The sequence below is a fragment of the Aedes albopictus genome, chromosome 3 (assembly GCF_035046485.1).
Source record: "Aedes albopictus strain Foshan chromosome 3, AalbF5, whole genome shotgun sequence".
Lineage (NCBI taxonomy): Eukaryota > Metazoa > Arthropoda > Insecta > Diptera > Culicidae > Aedes > Aedes albopictus.
In genome coordinates this window covers 308,731,193-308,747,898 of record NC_085138.1, presented here as the reverse complement: position 1 = coordinate 308,747,898, position 16,706 = coordinate 308,731,193, and the positions used below count along the sequence as shown (strand labels likewise).

General features: G+C 40.4%; 1 protein-coding gene across 1 annotated transcript; it reads right to left on the bottom strand.

Moving 5' to 3' along the window:
- Positions 1-9,778: 9,778 nt before the first annotated feature.
- On the bottom strand, positions 9,779-13,521 carry LOC134284111 (uncharacterized). The gene is made up of 2 exons (XM_062842418.1): positions 12,895-13,521; positions 9,779-12,831 (listed from the first exon to the last, which is right to left on the bottom strand). Exons 1-2 carry the CDS (start codon positions 13,360-13,362, stop codon positions 12,172-12,174), a joined length of 1,128 nt encoding a protein of 375 aa, XP_062698402.1. The 5' UTR covers positions 13,363-13,521; the 3' UTR covers positions 9,779-12,171.
- Positions 13,522-16,706: the final 3,185 nt, after the last annotated feature.

Genomic DNA, 16,706 nt, shown 5'->3' with positions numbered 1-16,706 from the left:
CGTTTCGCTCTTTCTCTGATCGTGCTCGCTGCATCCGCCATCTAGCCCGTAGGCAGGCGCGGCGCAGGTCCGCAATCGCGTCGGTCCACCAGTAAGCCGGTGGCCTCCCATTTCTAGGATGGACTCGCCTAGGCATGGTCGCATCACACGCACGAGAGAGCACCGCTTCCAGCTCGTCGCCGTCTAAACCAAGTAAGTTTCGCTCACGGCGGAGCGCCTCCCTAAATACCCCTTCGTCGAAGTAGTATGATGTCTTCCACCTGCGAGGCCCAACTAAAAATCGCCAGCCGCAAACAAGTATACATGCTGAATCGTTGCTTTGTAATAGTAACTATAGCTGAACTAAAATTATGCTGTACACATTACTGTACAAATGATATTTCAACTGAAAAAGTACCCAATGATCAACTTTTCGGATTGGTATTAACAATGATAATTTAAAACACTTTTCTAACGTTTAATAAGATTTTTATGCGACCCGCAGTAATTCCTTTACAACATAGTTCAACAAGACTTTTTTCTGTTTCTTGTTAAGTTCATGTAAAAATTAGGACATGTATCTGTATAACGTGTTTTTTACAAGTCAAATAAGCGCTTTCGATTCATCATACTTCGACTCAGAGTACATGATAAAAAAAACGTGTTTTTACTGAACAACAGCTGAAATAATCTGTTGTTCAGTCGTTAACCATAATGTTGTGCTAATTCATCACTACTGAATAGGAGTCGAAGTCTGATCATTATTAAACCACGGGAAGTTTATGTTTTGATTTGAGCGCTGCAATTCATCATCTCTAGGATGGCGCAGACAGGAAGCATGCGGCTGGCAATCGACGGGTCTCGAGTTCGAATCTGGATTTAGGTAAATTTATGTGTAGTTATAATTTCACAATATTTGTTCACAGCATTAAGTTCCAATCATAAACTCTCGTGGAAATTGAAAAATTTTGCATTTTTTATTTTTAATCATTTTTGCTAAAGCTGAATAACAGCTTTACTATATAGTTCCCAAGTAACACAGAAAACATCTTTAGAAAAAAAAAACTTCAAAAGATGCTTTATAAACGTATTATAAGAGCATTAGAAAACATCAAGTGTTATTTTTAAGTTTGTTTTCTGTTGGATACTGACTAATAGCAAAAGAATATCTTTAGCTGTATAACTTGAAAAAATACGTAGAAAAATCTTATATTCAACATCTATCACCGTCCAATCTTGACAGAAATCAGTATTTACGTTTTAATTCACAGGTTTTTGATGAGCCATACTGCGGCCATCGTACGGCTACTCAGTTTTTGTTTCATCCGCAAAGGCTATGTGGGGATAAACCCGTCTACGGTAAACAAATTCATCAGTAAAACATGAAATAACCAACTTATTCAACTAGATAATAAATAAAAAGATTCCGAGCTGTAGTATCCGAAACTTTCCGTCAATAAAACTCCAGACCGGGTATCCGTTAAGTTTCAAAAAGATCAACAGCTCGATGCAGTGCTGATCTACCAGGACGAACCGAACAAGTACGTCTGAAAGCAGCTACCGCGATTACCTTCCCTGCCCAAAAAGGGGCCACATTCACTAATTTGAGAAGTATCCAGCGAGAGCACTTGGTGTTATGGTCCATGCAGTGAAAACCTGCAGCCGGAACACAATCGCCAAATCCACCAACAATTTTTGTCAAGATTCTATTCCGGTTAGCCGCTGTCCAATTCTCCACACTCAGGAACCATCCAATCACGGGTTTTTCCCGACTGAGCTAGTCGGACATCATCGTGAACCGTCACTGAGCACATTAAATTTCACCGGTAATTCAAGAAACTATCAGCCTCTATTAGCAGAATGATTCGTCTTTACTACCGATTTTATTTTGACACTTTGACAGATAACCAAACAGCTATAATATAGTTATTTTGGCGTATCACAAAACAAACAAAAAAGTAAATTTGTTGAAAAGTTGTTAATAAAATGTATTATAAATGTTATGAAAAGTTCTAGTTGCATAGTTGCTCGCCAGATGTAATTTTGATGAAATTTATACTTGTTCTAGTCTACATCAAAACAAATGATTTGTATTTTCTGTTCCTCTTTATTATATGAGAAACATGATTCAAATTACAGTGTCGAATGAAAATATGAGTACATAAATAAAAGTGAGGAACCAAATTACTTTTAAATTCCTTGATTTGCTGATCATCGTTCAAGAAACTGCTTTTATGTTTAATAATACTCTATTATGAGTCGTCATATCAGTCTATGACGGGTCAAGGGTCAAATTTCATGTATGAATAAAAATTTCAACTGCATTTACAATTGTGATAACGTAGGTGATCTACCAAGCCACGACGTCACGGTAGGACTGATCAGTCATCGCGCTGATGATCGAGGTACACGCGCTGTGTGCATTTGTGTTGGTAACATAGACGTTCTTAACAGGGGGTTTATCCCTGTTGGTATAAAGGAATGCTTTTCATATAACGACATCTATCACATCCCGTCTTTTAACCATTTTATGTATTTAAGCTAAACAACTTTATACTACTTTTGTTAGTTAAACATAAGAGATGTTTATACTTATCTTGTAGGGCTAAATCAAATATACTATATTAACAATATAGGTCACTTCGTGTTTTCACATACAACGACATGGAGACGCCGTTTACGAATGATTACAGCACCACCTGTTGTCAGAAAAAGTCAATAATTGTATTTTGATCAATTTTTGTTTACCGTGCAAGGTGACATTTCTCGAAAAAAGATGTTAGGGGTGTCAAAGTTTTTTGTTCCCAAATAATCGGTTAATAAATAATCGATTTACAATATACACAAACAAAATAATATTTCATTAGATGACATCTACGAATACATCTGTAGAAGAATTTGAATGCTCCCTCATTGTAACGTCACCGTTTCACTACGAAATTTAAAGTTTTCACCCTCAAAATTAACTTATATTTTGTCCTGGTGGTTGCTATTTTCCTTTGACAATGGCTTTTAATATCATCTTTCTTAATGTCCATGCTGACATACATACATCGGATTGGATAGCTTACAAAAAACCGGAAGATCACCAACCAAGTGCACGTCAAATTTCTTGTGGCAGAGTGCAAAACATTGAATCCAAGGGTACACAAGCTAATGGACCGATGCACGAATTTAATAATTTCAACGTTTGAGCGTTCCGTGCTTACACAAAAAGAGTTCCGGGACCGGACCTGTGAATAGAACCCGCCAAATTTATTTTCGATTAATTTCGTTGTTCTTCCGAAGTGAGTTTATTCGAATACTGATTGTTTTATCCGGACCAATCGACTTTGTTGTTGGATGTGTGAACATTGTGCTGTCAAAGATTGAACATTTACACGATCGTCGCGAAATCCTTGTAAATGTCATTACAGTCCGGATTCGCTGGTTGGGTCACGACTGCGCCCCGATTAGCGAATCGTGTTCGTTCGTTGGAGCAACTGACAACTGATGAAAATGCTCTAGACACACGCAAGCGACGAGAAATACGTCACGAAACACTCACATACTCGCACAAACGTTCTGTATACAAGAGCTGCGATGCGACGGCGATCAAACGTCAAACTCGTTTTGACATCGATTTGGACATTGACAGCGTTTTTAGTTGGGTTTTACCCCAAACAGTGAACATTCAACCATCGAGACAGCCCATCTAACGAGCCTCCAACGAACGAATCGGCACTGTATTTTTAAATATACAGTTATGGCGTCATGGGCTTCTGGGTGAACTTCAGTTAGTAAAAATATTCTGGCAAATTCGCCTGCTGCAGAGTGATAATCCTCCATAAATTTAGTCAGGCAGTCCTTCAGATGTTCTTTCTGAATTCCTTCTGATTTTCTAACGTAAGTTCCTTCTCAGTTTTCTCTTTTCCTTTGCTAACCGGAAAAATCCGCATTTATCCGTTGCTAACCGTCGTTAACCGCGTCTAACTGCACCTGCGGCTCAGTTAGCAGCGATTAGCGACGGTTAGGAACGGATAAACATATACGGATTTTCCAATTAGAAAAGGATATGTCATTCTCCTTGGTTTCCTTCTAGAGTTTTTTTTTCTGAGATTCATTCAGGAGCTCTTTTTGAAATTCCTCCAAGTGTGCCTTCACAGATCGATTTAAAGTTTTTTTTTCTTAAATTTCTCCAGAGGTTCCTTCGAGGGACCCCCTGAGTTCCTACTGAAATTACTCCAGAAATTTCTTCTGATGTTTCTTAAAGAATTAATTCTATAGGGTATTGGTTCCCTTCTCAAGCATGTGGCTCCCATTTTCATCCTACGAAAAACAAAGGATTGAAGCGCTGTTTGTTTTGTTTCTGATTTTTGTATTTTTTGTTAGAAGTGAGCACCCATGAAAACAAAAAGAACGGAATCAATCGGTGCCGTAATTGCTTGTTTTCGAATAGGATGGATATGGGAGCGTGAGATTAATGATGGAACACATACCCTAGGAATCTTCAAGAATTCTCTTCTAGGATTCATCAAAAAGTTCCTTATAGGATTTCCTTATAGGAGTTTCTTGGAATCCTGCAGGAGCTCCTTCAACGATTCCCTCAGGAGTTGTTTTTTTCACGAATACCTCCCGGAGTTCCTTCTGGAATTCCTCCAAAATTTTCCAAGAACGACCAGAAGTTGTTTCAAGGATTTATCCAAAAGTTCCTTCAAAAATTCCTCCTTCTGGGAATTTCAACCGGGATTTCTACCAGTATTCTCCCAAAAGTTCCTTCTGGAATTCGCTCCATCCGTCGATTTTCACCGAGTCTTCTGGGATTTTTCAAGGAATTTCTTTTAAAATTCCGGAGAAATTCCAAAGTCACCTTGTAAAACTCTGACGCGATTTTATATGAACAATTTAATAAATATTTTTCGAGGGATCTTTCCAGGATTCCTTCAGAAGTTCCCTCTTTGAAGTATCAGAAATCCTCCAGCAATTATTTTCGAGATTCCTTCCGAGATTTCTATAAATTTGGAATGTCGTCAGAAGTACTTTTTTCCGGGAGTAATGAGTTGGTTTGTTGTATGGTGAGATGCTAAACTCTCCGTTTCTGCATTGAAACGGTGCAAACTCATGGGTATTATGATTCTTAGCCTAGTTTGATGCTGCTTGAGTAAAACTTTGGGGAACTATGTTGTTGAAGTTGCAATAAATGAGAATACAACAACACAGTTACACAAAGTTTTGCTCAAACAGCATCAAATCTTCCAAGCAGTCATAAAATCCTTCCTTTTTTGTTACCATTATTGCAGTTACCATTTTATTGCAGTAACGGAGAATTTACTTTCTCATTATAAAAAAATCAGCTTATCACTACAAATCTAGTATTTCACTGACTGCGTTTTATTTATGGAGATATGTTATCTCAGATAAAGGGCTGTTTGCAGTTCAGAAGGAATTTCTCGGCCTATCTTGAAAATCGGCCTATCATGGGAAATTCCTTGCCTGAATCGCCCAAGAAACCATTTTTCTTTCATCGCAGTACACAGTTGCGAAGAAATGACAATAGGGCACTGCATTGTTTTGATTTTGTATGGCATTGTGGTGTTTCTTGGCCTTGTTGTTTACAAAATTTCTGTAAGAGTGAAAGAGAAGGAATGAATTTCATGCAGTTCCCTATTCAAATGGCAGCCACCGTTGAAAGTTTCTGCCAGGAATCGCTCAAGAAGTTTTTTGAGCGATTCCTTTTGAACTCGAAGCTGCGCTTAAAAAAAATGTTGGAAGATGGAGGAAGAACGCTGGAACGCTTTCCCTGCAATTCCGAAAGAAGTTCCTAAAATAATTCCAGAATAATTTCTAGGATGAATCCCCCAAGAGCTTCTGGAAAAATCTTGGAGAAAAAAAAATCCAGAGTACAGTTCTTAAAGGGATCCCACAAGGAAATTCTTGTGTAATTTTTGGAGAAAATATCGTTCATAACTCGCTAACGGAAAGTTCGATTTGGGTCGTCTGTGTTTTAAGCCTGGAACACATAGCGTCCGTTCCGTCGAGGTTTGCGTTTTTTTGACAGTTTTCCCATGGGAAATGTGTCAAACTACTGTCACGCATACGCAAACGTATGCATTGTGTGGGGCACTTTAGTCTCTGTTAAGAACGTTTATCGGCTCAAATTTACTTCTCATCTGTAACTTCGCATGTCGCGCAAGTGGCGACTTCGATTTGGTGCTGCGACGATAATATACGCCAGAAATTGTTCAAGAAGAGAGAATGAGCCATTTTACGAAGTGACAACAATGTTGATGATGATATTGATTTTCACGGGTTGTTGGACGCTAGCTCCTGTCAAAATTCATTTATAAAATCGGCTCGTAAAATGGACTAGTAAATTTGTTCTAATTTGAGTAGTTGAAAAAAATCGATTAATGTTTAATCGATTATTTCAGAAGAAATGGGCATCCCCACCATGCAATGACAGTTCGACTGAATAAACGTCATTCGGATAGCGCATGCATTTAGTGTGTAGTAGTACCTCTTCTGACGCTTGGTGGCGCCACATTCACTTAAAAGGTGTCGCCAAAAAATCGAAAGAGTGACCTATATTGTTAATATAGTATATTTGGCTAAATCGCTGTCTTGGTTTGATCGTTCGTTCTGAACGACGAATTGGAGCCGTTGAAGAATCCGCAGGACCCGGTGTTACGTCTGTCGTAGAGCTCGAAGGATTGGGTCCATACTCTGGTGTTTCCGCTGAGCTATCGATGACATCGAAAGGTTGCACCAGCTTCTTCAAATGGGACACGTTTCGATCATAATTTCTTCCTGTGTCATGGGATTGCACGGTAACATTAGATCCATTTCTGTGCATCACGGTGAACTTTTCCTTCAGGAAATTGGTTGACAATTTGTTCGACGGAAGTAGATTCTTCATCAAGACTATATCACCGGCAGTTATGTCACTTGGCTTTGCTTTACGTCGAGTATCTTCTCTGTCCTTTTGTTGCATCTTTTTTTCGAAATCCTGGTCTCGAAAATCAGAGCTGGGGGGTGTAGTCTCAATATCTTCAAAGGTAGGAAGCTTTGAACGCAGTTTCCTTCCTTGAAGTAATTCGCTGGGAGCTTTTCCTGTTATCGTGTGGGGTGTATTATTGTAGAGATCCAAGAACTTATCGAGTTCGGCTTTCCAGTCGTCGTAAAGGGCATGAGCGATCTTCATTATTTTGAGCAGTGATCTGTTTTGTCTTTCGACCTCCCCATTCGCCTGTGGCCAGTATGGCGATGTATGGTTGAGGTGTATACCGATAGTCTTGCAATAGTCTTCGAATTCTGTTGATACGACCTGTTTAGCGTTGTCAAGGGTAATTGTTCTCGGTGGACCCCATGTGCGAAAAATTCGTTTGAGTCGTTTTATGGTCTCTTGCGCAGTAATTCGCTGCATAACCTCGATTTCCATAAAACGGCTGTAGTAGTCGACGATCACCAATACATACTCTCCCGTAGGCATGGGTCCTAAGAAATCCATTGCTAAGTCGATCCAAGGTTTTTCGGGAAGAATGCGGCGCGTCATCGGTTCAGGAGGGTTTGCCATTTGGACCAATTGGCATCCTTCACAGGCTTCACATGTTGTTACCGCTTCTTTGTCAATTTTTGGCCACCAACATCGCTCGCGAAGCCGGCGTTTCATCATTGATTGACCCGGATGTCCTTCGTGGGCCAGTTGACACATTCGAGAGCGAAGACATTTAGGAATAACAAGCTTAGTACCCCGCATCACCAGGCTGTTGACGTTAGAGAGTTCAAAGCGAAACGGTGCGTAGTCTTTCATTTCTTCTTGATGCCATTTGTTGCTGTTGATACCAAGATCAATACAATCGACGAGCTTCTGGAGCTCTGGATCTGATGCCGTAGCAGCAATGACTTCGGCTATGTCAATTGCTGCACATTCCTGTACTGATCTGATCATGTGTTCCGTTCCTGCATCGAACTCCTCACCGTTTGCAGTGGTAGACAGAGATGCCAATGCTTCAACAGCGATTCGCCTTATGAAAACTTCTGTGTCATCATGCCACTCATGATCTTCCACATGAGCAGCAAGTCTAGATAAACAGTCGGCTAGATTGGTTGATCCCTTGCGATAAACGACTTTGAACCGAAACGCTTGTATTCTCAACAGCCAGCGTTCAATTCTAGCAGTAGGTTTGGAAGTAGTCGAGAACAAAGTTTCTAATGGGCGGTGATCGGTCTCAAGCTCAAAAGTTATGCCAAGCAAGTAAATTCTAAATCGCTCAACAGCCCAGACAATCCCAAGAGCCTCTTTTTCAATAGGAGGGTACTTCTTCTCCGTATCTGTGAGGCTTTTTGATGCGTAGCTAATGATTCGAGGGAGGTTGCCTTTGAATTGTATTAATACTGCTCCCAGTCCTACTCCAGAAGCGTCCGTGACAACCAGTGTTCGGTCTTGTGGATCATAAAAACCTAAACTGGTAGCGGATCCCACAAGCTTTTTGATCCTGTCAAATGATTGCTGATGCTCATTTCGCCAAACGAACGGAGAGTCTTGCTTCAGTAGTTGCCTTAAGGAATCATTTACAGTCGCCAAATCAGGAATGAACCTAAACACCATATTTATATAATAACCAATTCAAAATCAAATTTAAGGTTCGATATTGCAACATGAGATATAACATAAATTACAAGGAAAGCATACCTTGAAATGTAGGTGATGAGCCCTAGAAAACTTCGCAGTTCTTCCCTGGTTCCTGGTGCTCTGCAAGCCACAATCGATTTCACTTTGTCTGCGCTAGCTGATAGCATAGCATAGCATAGCATAGCATGAATACTTGCACAAATCTTGGATGGAGTTGCAAAGTTGAATATTTCCATTGACATTGCTGATGTCGCTACTATCTACAATGTCATAGATTCACTCAGCTCCACACGCCTGGCCAAGTCCTTGCAAGCATTTATAAATCCCTTCATCAACTTAGAAAGAGCCCAGAACTGAAGCATCTTCCAATAGATGAAAGGATGTTGAAAATAGCGAATTTTCAACTTATATGCAGTTATAAAGTAAATATACTGAAATGGAAATATTTTTAAATAAATAATATTGGAAAGATCTCACCAATTATTGTGGGGTTTTTGTGGTTCAATGCCGATCATCTAATTGTCTTGATTAATGTTCTTCTCTGTAAAGAACAACACAATACTCAGCAAAGAACAACACAATACTCCACTTTGTCTGCGCTAGCTGATATTCCTTTTTCCGATAGTCGGTGACCCAGAAAATCGACTTCTCGCTGTTTAAATTTGCATTTATGATCGTTCAGCATGATGCCGTACCGGTTGAGCACAGTCAAGGCCTTTCTCACAGCAGCATCGTGTTCAGCTTCGGTGTTGCCAAAAATGAGTATGTCATCTATGAACACGACAATATTTGGACACTCGGCTAGAATGCTCTCCATCAGGTTTTGGAAGAGTTCTGGTGCGCAGTTGACGCCGAATAATAGTCTTTTGTACCGATAGAGCCCCCAATTGGTGATGAAAGTTGTGATGTCACGACTGCTTTCTGTGATCTCGACCTGATGGAAGGCTTGTTTTATATCCAGTAGTGTGAAAAATTTCGCGTGCCGAAATTTAGCAATCAGGTCGTCGAACACTGGCAACGGATGGTTCAATCTCTGTATAGCCTGGTTGGCTCGCCGCATGTCTATGCATAGTCGCAAATCTCCGTTTTCTTTTAGGATTGGGACGAGTGGCGAAACCCAAGAAGCAGGTTTAGTTACCTTTTCAATTATGTCCATTTCCAATAGCTCGTCTATCTTGGACTTGACTTTTGACGTAAACTACGTCTATGGGGAAGATACGGTACTGTACCACGGCACCGGGTGTAAAATGAAAATCTAAATTTTGCGACCGTCACGAAATTATGAAAGATTTTGCACGCTAATAACTCAGCCATTTATTGACCGATTTTTAAAATTTTGCCATCAAACAATCGCAAAACTATGTCCCTTTCATGTCAAATAGAGAAAACTATTGATTTTCAACAGCAAACTATTGAAAATTGCGGAAAAGTGAATCTATGTTTTAATTTTTTTCAGCCAATCACGTGCGAGCACATTTTTGGGCTTGGTCGCTTGGTATATAAGTTATTGTCTTCTTCTCATCTTCCATCATTCTTCCGCGACACCTCGAGGGGAACGCATCGGAGGACTGCTAGCCAGTTTCTCCGCTTGCTTCTCCCTTCAGTATGCTTTGGTTAGCCGAGCGTGGTGGTCGTCGGCTGTTGCCACTTGCTCTGGTGGTCGTCGTCGCGTCGCCGTGCGCGGTACCAGTGGGGCCGCCAACCAGACCGGAGCAGCTCTGCGAACATTTTCTTCATTCTGGCTTCATCGGGCGTCCGTGCAGCACAAGCCAACATCGGAATCAATAAAATTATGGAACGCGCTTGCAGAAATACTGCAAGTAAATCAAAACAGCCCTTGAAAGGGCTACGAAAATGTCCCACGGGAGTGAACCGAATAATTTCAGTATGTTTTGTCTAGGCGTGCGCGGTGGTCGTCGGCTGGCTGATGCTAGTCGTCATGGCAACGCCGTGCGCGGTACCAGTGGGGCCGCCAGCCGGTTCACACCGGATCGGATCTCTGCTAAAATTTTCTTCATCGGGCGTCCGGGCAGCACAAGCCAACATCGTAATTAACATAATCATGAAACGCGCTTGCAGTAATACTGCAAGTAAATTAAAACAGCCATTGTTAAATGTCCCACGGGAGTGAACCAAATAATTCTCTCATGAGGAAAGCCCGGGACACATAAGTGTCAATCACTATGAGCACTGTGTGAAAATTGAACTGCGCTTTGTCGCAACAATGAGAAATTCAATTCAAAATTTAATGTGCGAAAACTGTGCTAGTTGTTTGGCAATTGGAAAACATTTTCTTCAACTCAGATGATGAATAAATTTTCATCTTGATGAAATGTATTACTCAGTGTTGCCATATTTCAATGTGTGTAGGTCTTCGCAAAATTCTTAAATGTTCTTTACAATTTTGCCGTAAAAATTGCATGATTTATAGAAATTATGTGTTAAACATTATAATTGTGCTGATCGATTTGCAAAAGTTCAATGATATAATTATTATTCGAAAGCAATTGGTAAGCATTGTGCAAAAATCTGTATGGCATCACTAATTTTCACCCCTCTTTCATCTAACCAATCACGTGCGAGAGGGGAATTTGAACCTCTTTGCCGTACAGCCGTCTAGTATATAAGTTATTGTCTTCTTCTCATCTTCCATCATTCTTTCGTAACACCTCGAGGGGAACGCATCGGAGGACAGCTAGCCAGTTTCTCCGTTTGCTTCTCCCTTCAGTATGCTTTGGCTAGCCGGGCGCGGTGGTCTTCGGCTGTTGCTAGTCGTCTTCGCATTGCTGTACGCTGTACCAGTGGGGCTGCTAACCAGTTCACACCGGATCAGATCTCTGGTGCGGCAAGAGCGGAAACTTTCTTCATTCTGGCTTCATCGGGAGTTCGGGCAGCTTTGCAGAAGCCAACAAAATTACACCGCTGAATCGCGCTTTTAGTAAAACAGCCCTTATAAGGGCTACGAAAATGTCCTACAGGAGTGAAGAAATAATTTTCTTAGGACGAAATCCCGGGACGCAAGTGTCAATCACTGTGTCAAAGCGCTGTGTGAAAATTGAATAGCGCTCCGTCGCAACCATGAGATATTCAATACAAGTTTGTTAAAACTGTGCTAGTTGATTGTCAGTTTCGAAAACATTGATGACACATACAATATTTTCAACAAATTCTTGTTCAAATAGCCCTTTTGAGAGCAGTTGTAAGAACAAGTAAACGGTAGATTTTCTGACAAAGTGACGCTGGTCACATAAATGTCAAAACCGCTCAATTTCGAAAACTACTCCTAAACTAAATGCAACAGCTTATCTTATCATCCGGTCGTGTCACCAAATCTGGCGAGTACGCTTTCTTCTTGTGTGTACAGTGTATAGCTATAAAGGAATTTCTTCAGGCTTTGCTTATGTTTCAAACTTTGTTATAAATATTTCCAACACAAATCCCCAGAATCTACCAAAATCTTGTAGAATTTAAATTGTTAAAATTAACGATTTCAAAACCATTAGCCACTACAAATTCTATTATTGATCCAAAGAAATTGCATAGTAGTCAATTGTCGTTCATAACAAATTGCTTTACGTAGTTTACGTCATGCGGTTGTGTCTTGTACACACCCCTCTGATTTTTTCCAACAGAGGAATAGGACAACGGCGCAGAGGTTTGATAACCGGAGGGACGTTTTGGTCTACTGGAATGCTCAACTTGATACCTTTCATTTTTGGAAAAGCTTTATCCGGTCGATCAACAAGATGAACTGATGCCGTCTTAGTGGGAAGACCAATCCGCAATACGCCCAGCTTTTGAGCAGTAACTTTTCCTAACAACGGTTGCTGCCCTTTTTCGATCACGTAGAAAGATGTTGTTGTTTTCAAGCTGTTGTCATCGTCAATTTGAAGTTCTGCGTCAAACGCCATCAAGACCTTCAACGGAATCCTTCCATAAGCTAAGAAGCGCTTGTCGGTATCGTTCCTCTCGTTGGTTATCTTGACATCCCTCATCTTCATTAGCTCCCAAGTTGTGTCGTCAATCAGATTATATTTGGAGCCGGAATCGATTAGCATAAAGATTCCCACTCCCCCCACATTGCATTTTATAAGCTCATCATCATCGTCTCCCACATTGTACACAGGTAAATTTTCAACCTCAACATCTTCCGTTACATTGTAGACACGTTTTGAGCGTTTAGGTTGATGAGGAATGCCATGTTTCGGAAAATCTGGCTTCCGTTTACGCTCATGGGAACCCTGCATTTTCAATATTAGAAATATAACAGCCAAATGTCTAAACAATATTATTCATGTACTTACCGCATCAGATGCAAGGGTGGAATGACAAACTGTGCGAAAATGTCCTACTCGCCCACAGCGAAGGCAGGTCTTGTTCACCGCTGGACACCGCTCCCCTTGACGATGTTGGTTGAAACCGCAACGTTGACATCTGGGATTTCGTCCTACTCCGGAATGGCTAGTGCTCAAATGATTAACAGCGTGTTCTACTCTCTTGGGAGCCATTCTCGCCGATTGATATCTGACGGTTTGATACGCATTCACAACCTTGATTGTATCGTCCAAAGTGAGGTTCTCCTTCTCCAACAATTTTTGCCGCAGATCGTCAGCGGTGTATTGTATGATTTTATCAATTATGGCTATGTGTCGACTTTCCATTTCGGTTTTACCGAAAGAAATTTTCTCTGCCTTCTGTTGCACTCTCGAAGCAAACTTCTCAATGGACTCACTCTCTTCTGGACCAAAACAGAAAGCGCTCAAAGCTATCATGGTGCTTGGGTGAAAAGTGTTGTTGAAGCTTTACCTTAACTGCTTTGTAGGGATCAACATCGACGTCTGTTGGCTGATCTTCAGCCCCGGGTAATCCAAAATAAGCGGACTGCAGCTCTAGTCCACCCATGGCCAAAAGCTGGACTTTTCGGCTTGCTCCATCCAGGCTTGTCATTTGCTCCCGCAATGTGCCTCAAATGCATGTTTTTGTTCTCTTTATCCCAGTACGCTCCCACCCACGGGGATGCTACGATGATCTGATTTTGTTGCCGCTTATCATGCGCAACCAGTGCTCACTAATACCAACATTCACTCAATGCAGCAGCGGGAGAAAACAAGGAAAAACGCACTTTGGCGAACAAAGTTTGCGAAAAGACGTGTTGTGTGTCTTTTCACAAGCACTTCCTATTCTCTGTAGGAACTTTATTTAAACATCGACACTCTGAAATTGAAAATTATCAATTAATGCCGCTTTTTCATGACCAACACTTTAATGAGATCTAATGTGATGTAAGCGTTTTGCACCGATATCCCTCGTAAAAAGGTAAACATCTAAATTTCACGACTGTGTTGGTGAATATTTTGGCTGGAGCATAAATTTATGCTCCACGTAAGGAGGCACAATCCAACCTGTCAAACTCCATAGTGAAAAAATAGGTTGTCGTCCCCTTGCTCCCACCGCTATCGTTTGTGCGGGAGCGAAGCGCAAGGAGGAAGCATGCGAAAACAAAGAGAAACTTCGAACCACAAAAATCAGCACAAAGAGAAACATTTTTGTGCATCATTTTTGAGGCTCCCGCAAAGTTGTTCGACAATTTCACCGGCGTTTTGCGCGGTATGATCGTTCCGTTCGCATTGCATGACACAATTGCATACATAAATACTTGTACGCTTGTTAATTATTGATTTATGAACAAATGCATATTTATGTTAACTCCCGGTGCACAAAGTGCCTCAATTTTGAGCAAACGCACTTTTTTGTGAAAACAAATCCCCACATGTTTTGGTGTCACAAGCTGCAATCAGGAAGGTGAAAGAAACCAAGAGAAGCCGCTCTGGCATTGGATGCGGGAGCGTGGTGCAGATTTTTTGTTCTCTTGTTTTGCTCTGAGGAGGATTCCATCTCTGGCTCCATCCAGTACATTTGCTGCATCCATAACACTTTCGAACCATCTGATCCATTGATTCCACGCATTTCTAACCTCCGATGCCTGCAGGTGTTTGTATTTAAAATGCGGCAGGTTATACGATGCCGGACTGAAAAACTGCACATTTTGATGTATAATACCATCGGTAACGCTGACATTCTCCGGATCTATCATCATTGTAGTACTGCTGTTTGTAGACCATTTTTTTCCCACATGAAATGAAACAAATGAAAAAACACATTTCTTTTTTTCAACGATTTTTTTTTATATAAATTTCTTCTCTAGATATCATCTTGCATGCACTGTTTTTAACACACGCCGTAATTAAATCGGCAATCTCCAATGAATCAGCATTTTCAATCAACTGCCATAATTTAATTGGCAACATTTTTCTCCATCTGGTTGTAATTTGAATCGGCAGCTCAAACATTTTTTTTTAATTTTTGGCCGTAATTGAATCGGCAACACTGAAACCATTCATCATTTTAACCATACAACCGTAATTCAATCGGTTCTTCTTCGTCTTCATGTATCGTGTATCTGTAGATTTTCATCCGTTTATTCGGATCACTGTTTCACAACGATCATAACCCCACTTCATACAAGATACTAATATTCATATATGCAGCTGCCATAATCTTCACATTCAAACATTTTACCCTTGCGACACTAATACACTTTTACGCCAACGGGAATTTTTCTTTCCGTATTGGTATTCCCCCTGCCACACTATCCGCAGCAATATCATTTGATTTTCACACACCCCGCTCTTCCAAACAGCTTTCGCTTCTCTTATATCATCAAGCCGTTGTCACTAATACATCGCTCTTTCCTTTTTTTTTTCCTCTCTCACTTATACTTTAATTCCCGATAAATTTTGCTGAAAACAAAATGGCGCCCACATTTTTTTTTTACCCTTGCGCGTCACCAAATTTTTCATTCTTAATTTTATTTCCAATCCCGCAAAAACTTCACTTCTCTTCCACGCAAAACAATAACCGGCATCAGTATTCCCGCACTCAAAAGCATAACCAGTATCAGCTTGCATTATTTTCACTGTTCAACCGATGCCACAACTGCTGCTCTCTAACATGGCGTCCTTTTTCTCACTTTTTCTCTGATTTCATTTCCCCATTATGCCCATACCGTTTTATTTTCTTAATTCATATTTTTCGGTAACACCAACGCACCTTCGGTTGTTCGCAGGCAATTTCACCACGCTCCGATTTATTTTCCGCCGTTTTTCACCAGTTTTTCTGTGTTTTTCCTCGTCGCCACGCTCTGTGATAACGTAGGTGATCTATCAAGCCACGACGTCACGGTAGGACTGATCAGTCATCGCGCTGATGATCGAGGTACACGCGCTGTGTGCATTTGTGTTGGTAACATAGACGTTCTTAACAGGGGGTTTATCCCTGTTGGTATAAAGGAATGCTTTTCATATAACGACATCTATCACAACAATATTTTGAACAGCACTGTAATCCTCATAGACAATCCGCCATATTACATTTTCCGTGCGAACTGAGAAAAAATCAACGAAACAGTATCAAATGGCAGGAATATGCTACATTTTTTACTTCAAATCAACGGCGCATAAATTATGAATGACTGAAATTATAAGTTTCACCATAGATCTTGAAGCGCAAGTGAATCAGTGATAACATCACTGAATATGTTCCATTTGATAATTTGTTATCCAAATATTAAGCAATCATCGGCTCCATTTCTTGAAAATTAGTTTTCATGTTGAAGAAGCTAACTGCATTTGTCCAGAAAAAAAAATAATAATTCTTTATTTTTTAGTGATTTTTTTTCTGGAAGTTGTCACGCTTTGAATACATTCGGGTCTCTTGCCGGACTGGTAATATATGTGTATTCTTCAAGTTATATTACTTTCAAATAGCTTTATTACGAAGATGTCAATAATACGCACTATAAAAGTTTTTCACATATCTATATCACTTAGAAATCACTCATTTTCAACCTTGTGTTATATGTGTTATGTGCAAGTTTTATAATTGACAAATTACTCGGTTTAAACTTATCAATATTTGAAAGCTGCTTTGATCGTACATTTGGAGTAATATAGGTGTATTTGTATACATCTTAAATAACCTGTAAGATGTTTTATAAGCCGCCATTTTTTGCGCTGTTTTGCTTATATAAGTGTTCGTTATTAAGTAAAAAATGCAG

Bases quoted from the DNA above. Each gene is read 5' to 3' on its own strand.
- LOC134284111 (XM_062842418.1), bottom strand. From the start codon at position 13,362: ATGATAGCTTTGAGCGCTTTCTGTTTTGGTCCAGAAGAGAGTGAGTCC. The intron at 12,832-12,894 runs GTAAGTACATGA...TTGAAAATGCAG, and splicing joins CCACCCTTGCATCTGATGCG to GGTTCCCATGAGCGTAAACG.